This window comes from Periophthalmus magnuspinnatus, chromosome 19 (assembly GCF_009829125.3).
Source record: "Periophthalmus magnuspinnatus isolate fPerMag1 chromosome 19, fPerMag1.2.pri, whole genome shotgun sequence".
NCBI classification, from domain to species: Eukaryota; Metazoa; Chordata; class Actinopteri; order Gobiiformes; family Gobiidae; genus Periophthalmus; species Periophthalmus magnuspinnatus.
In genome coordinates, this window is record NC_047144.1 from 21,405,660 (window position 1) to 21,418,376 (window position 12,717).

The window sequence follows — 12,717 nt, forward strand, 5'->3', positions numbered from 1 at the left end:
ATATATATATATATATATATATATATATATATATATATATATATATATATATATATATAATTACACACAACAACAAAAAACACAGGCTATATATTATTTTTTAATATGCTAAAGAATTTTTTTTTTTTTTTTTTTTTTTACATTTATGTCGCAATAACATAAAAGTGGGGCACGTGACAGGGGCCTAATGGCTGTGCATGGCAACCAAAGGAGGTCAGTTAATTCTATGCTCCTCTGTCTTATGTTTTCCTAATTCGTGCAAATAACATCTCCTGACAGCAGACTGCACTGTCCATTAGAAGTCCAAACCCGGTTAATGATATTGATATTGGCTAATAACCTAATGTTGAAATGCTTTAAAAAAAAATATGCCTAATGCGGGCTGATGTTTACACTTTGCTGGATTGCTGCATTAACAAAGCAGTCCAAAAATCTGTCACCACAATACACCGGCTCCATCCATAACGCAGAGGAGCTATGGCGTCCTCTCGCGGTAACTTACTGCTGTTGTTTCTTTATGGGGCGCGAGGCTGTGGATAAGAGCGCGCGCCCTGCCTCTCGTGCTGCAGTTTGTCTGAAGGAGCGGCGCATCAAAGAAGACCGTGGCGCGAACCCGAACCTGCAAAATCAACAAGATTTTTTATTTTTAAATCAAGATTGGGGTTATTTTTTGGACGAGTAACATCGTTTTTGAAGGTAATGTAATTTTCTCTTTATTTTTATTATTATTATTATTATTTTTTGGCATTGCATAAACTACCAGCCTGTCAGTCAAACATCAAACACTGACATCCATCTGTGCGTCATTAGGTAATTCAATAAATGTGCGCGTGCAAAGGGAAAATGGCGGTTTGTTTGTTAGTTTTTTCCCAGTCTCCCTCAAATTTACCAAAGAAATTGTTGCAGTATGGCGCCTTTATCTCCTAAAACTGTCAATCCATCCTGGTTTATTGTTGCATAGTTTGTTTTGACGGTGACATAAACGGTTGCTTAGTCTGCCAGTCCCAAAATAGTCACTACCTGGGAACAGTTGACCACCAATGGCGCCCACGCTAATCCAGGATTTTCGGTCTTATCTTACAAGCACACACGACTTCTTACCATTTCATTGTGTTATAACGCGTTAAAACATGCAAAATGAACATTACTAGTTTAAAATTGCAGCAAAATGACATAGTAACAATCAACACATGCAATAAAGTTGAGTTTCTATGAAGATGCTGCTAATCTAGCTGTTAAGGGAGTGTATCTAGTTAATTGGCTAATGAGTTTAGTTTATCTTGGTGTGTTCCCTTTCTCTTTTTCACATGTCACTAAACAGGAACAAGGATTACTCAAAAGCCACTCCAATGTCTTATTTTGTATGTAATTTCCCCCAATGGACACTTAAAGGATGATTTTAATGTATTTTAGTGAAGATAAATGCACTTTACATCATGCATTGTATAGTAAAACATGCAAAAAAAGGACTAAAATATAATCTATTTGTTTTAAATGACACTTTCTCAGGCAATAACTAACAGAGAAGCTACTGATGGTCACCTTTTTTCATCAAATCAACAACATTGTTACTGAGAATCATGGGAAAACAACTGTCTGACACAACCCCAGACACTTGATTCTCTGTCATGTTGCAGTTTTAAGACAAGAAAAAGAGTAGAGACCAAAAAAAAAAAAGAGCAGAGATTTGAGAACTGGAAGAAGGAAACAACTGCATGACACTATTTCAGGTAGTTGGTTCTATGTCATGGTGCAGGTACAAGCCCTTTAAACTCAAATAAATAGTCTCTCAAAGGGCCTATACCAGAATCAAGTCCCTGGGATAGTGTTAGGTGACCCTGTTAGCATTTCTTATGTATTTACTAATAGAGAAGCGACTATGTAAAATGAATAGATTCCACAGTGCACAGTGTAAATAGCATTAATTTAAAAATGCATTAAAATCAAATACAGGCCCGTTAAACAAATGGCATCGGTAGCAGGCAGGCATTTGGCACAGCTTCCGAAAAGATCCGTACATCTGCCCAAGTGCATCTTACTGGCACTGAGGACTGCTGATTCAACACTCCAGCAGCCCACCACTGCTGCTGTCTCAGATCTCCTCGGAATAATGTCCAATCTCCATCAACCCACACATGTTTGGAGCAAAAAACTTAGTGTGCATCTTGTCGTTCTAGATCACTTCTACAACCCCGAGCTATCACGGTGGATAGTAATGAGTCCCCTGGGTTTGGGAATGCTGGGTGTGCTTAAAAGTGCAGTGCTTTCTCATAAAAAATGTGCTAGCTTGTGACTGAACTAGTGCCAATTTACTAAGGCGATTGTTTTTTGCACCACAGGCTTTTGCTACAACCTCTAGCGGTCAACATGATAAGGGAATGTCTGCATTTTCTAATAGAGCCAGCCAAAAAGCTGAAAATCCGACTTAAGGTACCAGTATGGGGTCAGGGTTGCCATGGATACGGCTCAAGTATTGGTCAATGATCTTTGTTTTTTTGGCTGCAGGAGTCTCGCAAGAAAGTGAAGCTTGATAAGAAGGAGCCGCTATTGGAAAGTCAGCTGTTTATTATGGAGTTGGCCCGAGAGCTCAACAAAATCTGCCAAGTACGTTTTTCAAATTTATAAAAATTGTACTTCTCTCTGCGAAATTCTAGTATCACACAAGTGGTATCTCATACCACCATGAAAGTGAGTGCTTAAAATTAGGTTTAAAAACTATAATGTACTATGTTTTTCAGTTATAATTAAGCATGTATGTATTTTTTTTTCTTCAACTTCGATATAATTCTAAGTACTGTAAGAACAAGTACTGGTCTTATTATTTTGATTACTATCACTTTAAAGATGCACTGTGTGACTTGTCTGGTAGTGAGTCCTGGGGTTGTCAGAAGTATCAAATATCAGATATTAATTGATACTAAAACTAGTATCTAAAACCATGATTTGATGTTGAAAATGACATTTTATTGTCCAAGGAAACAGCTTTGTTTTTTTTATTATCATGGTATTGTAATCGTTTTTCAGTATTGAGTCTATTCCTTAGCATCAACTACACTAGTGGGTCCCCTGCCTGCTTGTCTCCATGGAGATGTTATATTGATTTGCTTGGAATGTTCTACAGTGTAGCGTTAAACTGATCCATCTTGCATTTATTCAGTTACAGCTTTTTTGTTGCATTCTTCCTCTGAGTTTTCTTTCCACACCTGTAACATGACCAGTTAACATCATTTACAGTAGAGATGGATACGTTTAATGCTGTATTATGGAACATTCCTGGCAAAGCATTTCTATTGAGACAAGCACACACTAGAAAAGTTACATAGTGCACTTTTTAAGGACTCTACTAAATTCTAAATGTTATAAATATAAATACAATAGGATTCAGCAAGTGATTTGTGAAATGGTATTTGTTTATTTTCATTGTTATGACTGATTCTTGAATTGTATTAAAAAGTGGCATGATTCTTGTAACATTTATTTATTTTTGGCTCAGAGGTCGAACGTACTGAGCCACATTTGGACAGGTGAGGACGTGTGGGCGCCCACCGTCTGTCGGGACTTCATAGTGGAGTGGTCCTCTGAGCTGGAGAAGCATGTCCAGGTAGAGCGTCTTGTGTAGGATATGGACACACACATGTTGGTTATGTTTCTCATACGAAATGTGCAGCCCAGGAACAGGTCTGAGGGCGAGCGTCCAGAGAAGAGGGACTGGAGAGAGCAGCTGCTGTGTATGCTGGAGTCTGGAGGAGAGGGGGACATGGGGATACACCGCAGACTCATCCTGGATTGGAGCGGACAGATTAGGAGCAGCTCTCAGGTGAGACTCTGTGTGTGTGTATGTGTGTGCGTGTGTGTGTGTGACCCAGTGACCAGCAGACACTCTTATGGCTGACACACTTCTTACATTAATGAGGAGATTGGATATGACACACTTTACGCTCAGATGTCTGTGTAATCTCTCAGTTGTCCAGGTAGGTTCCATAGAAAAAGGAAATTCAATTATAATTGATAATAGTTTTAGAATAAAACATGTGCATTGTGTTACTAAGCAGGTGTTGCATTGTCGAGTGATAGATTGTTCTGCTCCTCCAGCCCTCAGTGTGGCCAGGGGAGCCTGTGCTGATGATGCTGGATGACCTGGAGTTCCAATGGAAGAGGGGACGTCTGCCCACATTACTGCCCGCCATGGAGCTGGTCCTCCTGGCTGTGATCAACGGACATGCTCCCACTAAGGTCTGCTCCTCCACTCCATGTGTACTGTTAATGTTAATGTACAAGTGTGTGTGACAGGGCTGTGTGTGCAGGGGGATGTGCCTAAGCTGTGGCTACAGAGGACCCAGAGCAGACGCTCAGTGGGTGAGTGCACTTCTCACACATCAGCTCATATAACTGCACTGTGAGTATTCACACACCGGTAACTGCTGTGTTTCAGATGCACTGCGCTATGTCCCTCATGGAAGTAAGACTCTGTTCTGACTCTCACTATTGTTTACGCTGCCTTATGATGTTGCACTTTCTAAAATGTGCTTTTTTCTCTAATCTCTTTGTTTTGTGCACAGTGTGGAACTGGATGTGTGAGAGTGCAGGTATGTATTTAAAGTGCAGAAGACTGAAAATTGTGTCAAGTATCTGACGTGTTGCTCCTCCCACAGAGGAGATGGTCCTGGACCCAGACTCGGCCCATGCAGACCTGCTCCTGTCAGAGGGGAACACGAGGATGCGCTGTGTCCCAGAGTGGGGAGCACAGCAGAGGGACGTGCCCTGCTGCCCACAGCGCTTCACAGGCTGGTGGTGCGCTGTGGCCCAGGAGGGCTACACCTCAGGCACTCACTACTGGGAGGTGGAGGTAGGGGACAGGGACTGGCGTGTGGGCGTGGCCTGTGAGTCTGCAGTGAGACGTGGTTACCGTGCTCTGAATACACACACTGGGTTCTTCACACTGCGCCTGGAGAGAGGCTCTGAGCTGAAGGCTCTCACTGTGCCCCCCACAGCTCTGCCCCGTAGCCTGGCCCCCCGCATCCTGGGCCTGTTCCTGGATTATGACCAGGGCCAGTTGTCCTTCTACGACGTGGACAAGCGCTCGCACCTCTACACCTTCAGTCACCGCTTCACTGAGAGAGTGTTCCCTGTGTTTGGGACAGTGGAGGTGCTCAGAGACCTGGTGATCAGACCTGCACACGCTCGGCAGCCCTGCCTGTGTCCTGGGGCGTGTCTCTGGACCTGAGCTGCCCCTCTGGACTCTTCATGTAAGGGCCTTGTGCATCGTGTCAGTCCTTCATACCAGCTTCTACATGTGCACCACTCACTCTGCCTTCAACTCATGACCTTTTCTACCATATGTCTGTCCCATCAGCCTTGTTCTAGATTGACAAAGTGTTTTAGTGACTCTGTTCTTATAGGTTATGTGTGTAAAAGAACAATGAGAAGATGTGGATCCAGCTCACAGCAGCAGATGAATGTAGTTTGTGCTTATGCAGGTAACAGACTGCGCTAAGGCATGTGACTTCATTTTTTAATCATACATGGAATTTGGACATTAGAAGAATTTTTCATATTGCATATTTTCACTGACAAACCATGATTTTACGTTTGTGTAATATATTGGCTTAGAGGCAGGTTTATTTTTTAATAACGTGAGATTTTATTAAACTCTTTAGAAGTGCAATAAAAGTGCCAACAAATAAAAAACTGCAAAAAGTTATTGATGTGTTACTTATAACCATGAATGCAAAGACATTTTCCTCTGTTCAGTCTGCAAAACAATTCTAGATCAGTTCATACACCACAATACAATTTTATACAATACAAATATCAATGTGGTAATATTGAAATGCTGTAAAAATACATTTGGTAGGCTGCAGGGAAAGACGAGAAGAAATGAAATGCATCAGCTTAACAGTATGTATAAAAAGTCTTTAAAAAAGCAATACATTTGTGGTACTTTACATAATTATTATCTCAGTATTATCAGTAGAAATTGCATTGCAGTCTGTATTTGGCTTTACACTGATGGCAGCCTTAGGAATACAGAACTAAACTACATATACAGCCCTCTATGTACAAATTCTTTTTTACAGTCCTTTGGGATAGCACCTGTGGTAAGTATTTATCATAGTTTTACATCATTAAGTGGTATACGACAGGTTAGACTTTTCATTTTACTAAGATATAGCTAACAACATCACCATTAGACTAATAAAAATACATGAAAACGCCTTAATTTGTCAGAAAAACGCCTTAATTTTCTGCATTTTAGGTGACATTTTTCGTGTTGGAGACATAGGTAGAGGAAATCTGTTTTGGGACTCCGCTAATTCCTGTATTTTTGCACTTTTTTCACGTAACTGATGTAAAACTATGATAAATACTTACACAAACACAGGCACTATCCCACCAAACCAAGTCATAATCAGAAAAACATGAAAACCATATGCACTAGAACTATATGAAACTGTGATTCCTTATTGTGATTTATCTGTGTAAAATATATTTGATTTAAACCCTCAGTATAAAAAGTGTTGAAATCCCGGTTGTTTACGACAGAAAAGAGGCAAAGAATGCATCCTGCACAGAAGGTGACTTTGGATCAGTGAAGCCTGCTCAGATTACTGCTGCCCTCAGGTGAACCATCAGACAGAGTCATACCACATCTCACCCACAGGGGGAGCTCAGCCATGGCTTAACAATGTGAACAGACTGGAGTGTGCATTTGCTTGAAAATGAATGATGTTTGCAAGTAACAGTTTGTAACAGTAACATCCAGTGCATAGCCTACGCCTTAATATTACACCGGCTGCATTGAACTTGACAATAAATAACATTGGGAGTGGCTGCAGTCATAATCTGTAGTTTAAGAATAAAATTAATTGGTAACACTTCATAATAACTACATATTTACAAGCCTTAAAGTACGAGCAAAGACTCAATACATAATAAACACATAGCTTTGACAGTTTAGACCACACATTTTTACTAAAACACAGTTAATTTAAGATTTTCCTGAAAATTTTACATTTTTTTCCCCCAGTTACACCATTTATTAGGTTTAAAATTTGACTTCCTGATTGGAAATGGTGACATCACGCTAGGGGAGTCTTACGTTGCCATGTCATACACAGAACACAGAAATAAAAATATAACAAAATATATAACATTTAAGAAAAAAATGGTTTCTTGCGTGTAAATTGTGGCTAAATGTTTGACAAAATTCTTCCTAGTGCGACATCAACTCTCTTTGTCCTGTTATTTTTTACATATTTTTCAACTTTTCTTTGCAAATTGCTTCTTGATTGGTGCTATCTATGGCTGTTCAGTTGATTAATCAGTCTTAGTCAACCAAAATCTGTATTAGTAGACTTATTTTACGGTTTTATAATGATGTATATGGGAAAACAGCAGAAAGGAGAAGTGAGGAGTGAGATAGTGGAAAACTATACTCATAACTCACAAGATTAACCCATCTTTATATTAGTACACTGTTTCCTAGTACCTATTTCTTTATAAATCCCCATTTTTAGTCGACTAATTAATGATCAGGACATGTCTTTAGTCGACCAGAGGGTATTATCCCACCAAATTAAATCAAAATTACAGTGTCATATGCACTTTAACAATGATTCAGGCTTAGTAACTACTTAATACCTTATTCAAACCCCCTTTAATTAAGTAGTTACAAAATAATTACTAATAAACTGTTTGTACATTATGAATTACACCTTTGTTCACGCTTTCTTAAGACTAATTAAGATGTAGTTATTACAAAGTGTTACGTATAAATCCTCAGCGGGTAGATAAATAATAGCGTCGTTTAGGACTCGTAGTACATCTTTTTGGTGACTGAGGTCCCGCCCACGACGCTCCTCTGAACCACCTCTTTGGTCACGTGTCGGGTCACCATGCCACTGGTCTCTGTGCGCTGAGTGGTCATCATCATCCCGTCTACAGCACACATAATACAGGGATGAGTGTGAGAAGTGTGTGTTCATAGTGAAATGAAGCGTGTGAAGTAAGTACCTGAGAAGTAGGGCTCGTTGATCATGGCGTGGGACACGTTGGTGTGTGTGCTGACCTCCGTGGGCAGCTGGAACACTTCTCTCCTGGTTATGGACTGGTTGTTATACTGTGACAGAGCTCCTGAAGGGGGCAGAGGAGAGCACAGGGTTATTAATGTTCTAACTACAAATCAACATGAGGCTTTCTACAAACACAAAAGTAGAAGATGTTACCTCCATCCTGAGACTCGATGGTGATGATGCCCTCTCGCTCTGGACCAAAGCCCTGAGTGGTTCGGGCCTGGACTTTAAACTTATAGGGAACGTTCTCTGTCAGGTTTGGAACAGTGAGACTGGTCTCTGAACTGTCACCATTCACCTGGAAGGAACGCACATCTCCTACAGAATGAAAATGACACAACAAAGTACATTAAAATGGATATATTATGTGAAAAATAAAAATGATGAGATTTTAACTATGTGATTTGTTGAGTAGCTGATCTAGACCAGCAGTGTTTGGACTAAAAATGTTGTCTACACACGTTACATTATTCAGGACAGGACTTCCAGCCACAATCAGTTTTACATGTTGTGAGCTTTGTTGACAATTCATCTAGATATAAATTAAATAAAACTGCGGACAGAACTCGCCCTCGTTTTATATATAGAAAAAATATAATCCTTGTTATAGGTCTTGTTTAAATGAAATCATACAGTGAGAAAAGTGTGGTGTACCTCCACCGTGCAGCTGTTCACAGGTGACCACATAGCCCAGGATGTCTCCGTTGGGCTTCCTGGGTTTGTCCCAGCTCAGCTGCAGGGAGTCTGGGCTCAAAGCGGTGAAAATCAGGGGTCCTGGAGCACTGGGGGTGCTCAGGGTGAATGGAGAGCCTGTAACACAAGACAAAAAGGTAGAACATTTTATGCTTAAGAATCAAAGCAGTTTGATTTACTTTGTGTATGAATTGTGCTACACAAATAGATTTGTCTTGCCAAATTGGTAGGACTGGGCAATCTGATAAAATCAATTAATGACATTTTTCACTCTCATATTTATCAATCCCAATTTTAGATTAGATTTTTTAACAAATAAATATGGTTTTCAAAAGTAATTCCTTGAACATAAACAATTCATACTTTTAATCATTGCTATTTCACCCAAAAACATTCCCCCAAAGTCTTTCTTCTGCCATTACCCACACATTTTTACTGACAGAGCATTGGCTGTAGACCTCTCCATTAAAAAGACTCGAGCTGATCACTGACCAGTGATGAAAAGGTATGAGTGACAGAATATAATTAAATACACAGCTGTTTAACTTTAGCTCAATCTATTGCCAAAATATTACAATAAAAATAACAAAAAACTTTACTAATCAAAATCAAACTTGTGACATCAGACTGTGAGCATCAAAGGTAAAAGTGTATGTATGTGAAGACTGGAGAGGAGAGTCACCTGGCACAGGGCTGAGGGGGCTGCGGGGGTCCACTGCAGACTCTATGGTGATGACCCCCTCTCTCTCGGGACCCCAGCCCTCCTGGCTCTGGGCCTTCACTTTGAACAGGTACGAGTGGTTGGGCAGAAGGTCCTGGATGATGACCGAGTTCTCCGCTGGGTTTGTCACGTTCACACGCTTCACATCGCCTGCAACAAGCAACACGTGTCCGTCAATATTACAACACACCAGCATTTATCTGTTACACTGACTGATGGAACTCAGAAGTGACTGGAAACTTCTGATTTCACAAGTTATTGTAACCATTGCCCAAAATGTTTCATGCAGGTCAAGCTTTTTTATGTAATATAGCAATTCTGAAAGCTCAATATCAAAAGATTTTATGGTGTACTTGGTGTATTTTCATGCTTTCAGTAATTTTTCATTTAATAGAATTGTGTTATGGTCTTTTATAATCCCATAGCAGGTTTATCACAGTCTTGCCTTAAATCAGGGGTGTCCAAACTATGGCTCGGGGGCCAAATGCGGCAATTTTTATTGGCCCAATTGATCATAATCAGTACTTTTGACAGTAAATTTGAGTAATCCCACCAATATAACCTGAATAACATCACACTCCATTGTGTTTGTAATTATAAACACCTGGCTTTAATCAGGGAAGTCATGCGTGATATCACTTAATACTTGTAATTGAAGGCCAAACTAAGTCGCAAAAAAGTGCTTTAGTTCAACTTCACTCCCTCCCACTTTTGAACTTTATACAGTTTAAAGTAAAATAAGAAAGTTTGATATTAGTAATAGTAGTAGTACCTCCACTGAGCAGCTGGTAGAGCACGCAGTATCCCAGGATATCTTTCTCGCAGTGAGGCTCCTGCCAGCTGACTTTGAGCGCCGTGGGGCCCAGCGCGGAGAATACCAGTCTGCTGGGAGTTTCGGGGACACCTGGGGAACGGGCATCTGACCAGGGAGAACATCAGCAGCAAAAAACATGAGACAAAACCCGACGCGTTACACATACACGAAATCCTTTAAGAGCAGCAGCAGTGAGGGGGAGAGGGGGGTAGGCATGCTGTCGCCACGGAAAACTCACCGTGGAGCACCCTGTCCAGACTGTACAGGGCCCGGCTGACCTCTGCGGACTCGCTCCTGGTCCTTGAACCCGGGGAGAGGCTGTAGCTGAACTGGCCCTGAGGGGAGCTCTGAGTCCCCGCCAAACCACTGAAGCCGCTGAAGCCACCTGAAGGAGCGGTCAAGCAGGAGGAGCGCAGGAGTGACCAGAGAAACGAGAGAAGACGAGAGAGTAGAGAGGGAGGGGCGGGAGAGAAGGAGGGACAGTCAGCAGCCAGCAGCCCCAGCTTTTTCAAATCTTTAACACCTTTATAATGCCCAGGACATTTGAAGCTTTCTGTGTTTAAATGTACTATACTGAACAAAATTCTTTAAGCCATATTATAATGTTGTTACCTCATCAAAAAACATACCTGGAGTTGTGTTTTGTTTCATTCTCCAAAGCTCAAGATGCTCTGTTCCACCTTGTGATGTCATATAGTGGTACTTTTCAAGTTAACAGCTACATTTTTAGCTTTTGTTCAGTAGAGATCGGCAATCCCTGGGCTGAAATCATCCAAACGATTCTAGTGAAGGTGTACGGAGTTTAAAAACACAGTAGAGCACTTCCTGTATCACCACATGATGACATCACAAGGTGGTTTGAGAGGAGAACTCAGCCTAAATATGCAAGATTTGTGTGTTAGACATGTGTGAATGAAACAAAACACAATTCCTCATATGTTTGCGATGAGGAAACATTAAAACATTGATATTTTTTGACAAATCAATCATTCTGGGAAGATCGCAACAGAAAATTTGATTATTTTAATTGGACAAATGTTGAGTGGATATGTTTTGTCACTCATCCAAGAGGTTTCTGCCTTATACCTGTCTGAAAAGAGGAACTAACACACCCTAGAATATCTGTTATTAGTTAAGTACATTGAGCTACCCTAAGGTGTGAACCGTCGTCTAAGTCATGTCATCTACCTTCAATTTGCAAACTCTAGCATCAGTTTGTCAACCAAAACTACAAATAAAGCAATAAGATCTAATTTGACAACAGATTTTTTCACTTATTCACGCATTTCCCGTGCTTTTTAGAGAGATTTTGACTTCAACTTTTAAATTGGAATTGTAAAGACGCAACAAAACTCAATCTACTGTCAATATCAGTCCGTACGATTACTCCAGTAGATGTTTCTCTGTGCAGAGCTTGTTCCTACTTATAATGAGAGTAAAGTATATCAGATAGGCCAAAACTACAGAGTCTCAGCTTCACAAAGAGCCCAGCGATTTGTCCGTAGTCCAAAGGGTTCAAAAACAGCTTCAGTTTGAATTGGGAGCCATTTTAGTCACGGAAAAAATCAGCCAAAATGATGAGGAGTTAACTATCGAATAAATGCTCTTTACCCAGGTCAGGTAAGTTGCTGGACACCTCTCCCATGACAATCGAGTCTCGGATATTCTCGTCAGTGTAGGGTCTGGTCTCAGAGCGTTTCCTCATTATGACATCTGTGGTCGTCAGTCCACCTCCTCCGATCATCTCAGTTCTACGGGTTCCTCCTGTCAAACCACACATGCGTTTGATTGAATAGGGCCAAAAGCAGAAGTTATTGGAGCACAGCTATAAAGACACTAAATGCGCGTACAATCATGTTTTTTGTTTTCAAATAGAGGCAAATTGAAGTGGAAAATAATGTGATTTTAATGGGGAATAATGTGATTTTAACCAGAAAATATTAAAAAATCAGGAGGGATCTGTTATTTAATGGGCGATTATGATAGAAACTAATCATTTTTTATCAAGAAAAAAGACTGATTTTTAGGTTTTACTCGACAAATGTTGAGCCTTCTACAATTTTTCCACTTTGTTTTTAGATTTAGATGTTGTTACAATCGTGATAGATTTTTATATAGCAAATAGTACTTTCTTTATCTTGGCATAAGGTCTTGTATCGTTCTGATAAAGCTCAAAATCCCACAAAACTGTTCAGGAAACCTCAAATTTTGTCCTGTTAATGGGATTTTTTGCAGTATTGATACTTGCTCAAAGGACTATCTACATTCAGTATTACTTTTAGTATCAATTAGTGTCTGATTTTCGACAACCCTTCAGATACATTACACATTTCACTATAAGTTATACTCAAATACATTTTTTAAGCTTGAAAATGAACAGAGAAATACAAAATTGTTGTTTATTTATTTATTCTAAA

General features: G+C 40.2%; 2 protein-coding genes across 5 annotated transcripts in view; one reads left to right on the forward strand and one right to left on the reverse strand.

The window, feature by feature from the left end:
* The first annotated feature begins 2,260 nt into the window (after nucleotides 1-2,260).
* On the forward strand, nucleotides 2,261-5,594 carry zgc:194990 (uncharacterized protein LOC568410 homolog). Its single transcript, XM_033984289.2, has 9 exons — nucleotides 2,261-2,430; nucleotides 2,506-2,604; nucleotides 3,494-3,601; nucleotides 3,668-3,817; nucleotides 4,093-4,233; nucleotides 4,305-4,356; nucleotides 4,433-4,459; nucleotides 4,560-4,586; nucleotides 4,653-5,594. Exons 1-9 carry the CDS (start codon nucleotides 2,368-2,370, stop codon nucleotides 5,222-5,224), a joined length of 1,239 nt encoding a protein of 412 aa, XP_033840180.1. The 5' UTR covers nucleotides 2,261-2,367; the 3' UTR covers nucleotides 5,225-5,594.
* Nucleotides 5,595-5,617: 23 nt separating this feature from the next.
* itgb4 (integrin, beta 4) overlaps nucleotides 5,618-12,717 on the reverse strand; it is a 41,705-nt gene continuing 34,605 nt past the window's right edge. For 3 of the 4 annotated variants that reach the window (XM_055229774.1, XM_033984513.2, XM_055229773.1), the window contains exons 35-42: nucleotides 11,912-12,064; nucleotides 10,539-10,685; nucleotides 10,259-10,405; nucleotides 9,448-9,636; nucleotides 8,727-8,882; nucleotides 8,226-8,390; nucleotides 8,014-8,133; nucleotides 5,618-7,938 (exon numbers count right to left, since the gene is read on the reverse strand). In XM_055229774.1, coding sequence (XP_055085749.1) covers nucleotides 7,808-7,938; nucleotides 8,014-8,133; nucleotides 8,226-8,390; nucleotides 8,727-8,882; nucleotides 9,448-9,636; nucleotides 10,259-10,405; nucleotides 10,539-10,685; nucleotides 11,912-12,064 — 1,208 coding nt within the window. In that variant the 3' untranslated portion in view covers nucleotides 5,618-7,807. The remainder of the gene's footprint in view (nucleotides 7,939-8,013; nucleotides 8,134-8,225; nucleotides 8,391-8,726; nucleotides 8,883-9,447; nucleotides 9,637-10,258; nucleotides 10,406-10,538; nucleotides 10,686-11,911; nucleotides 12,065-12,717) is intronic. The other variant, XM_055229775.1, reaches the window with a different exon arrangement.

Excerpts from the sequence above, each read along its gene's own strand:
- zgc:194990 (XM_033984289.2), top strand. The coding sequence starts at position 2,368 with ATGATAAGGGAATGTCTGCATTTTCTAATAGAGCCAGCCAAAAAGCTG. Across the intron at positions 2,431-2,505 it reads AGCTGAAAATCCGACTTAAG|GAGTCTCGCAAGAAAGTGAA; the intron begins GTACCAGTATGG and ends TTTTGGCTGCAG. Across the intron at positions 4,587-4,652 it reads CTGGATGTGTGAGAGTGCAG|AGGAGATGGTCCTGGACCCA; the intron begins GTATGTATTTAA and ends CTCCTCCCACAG.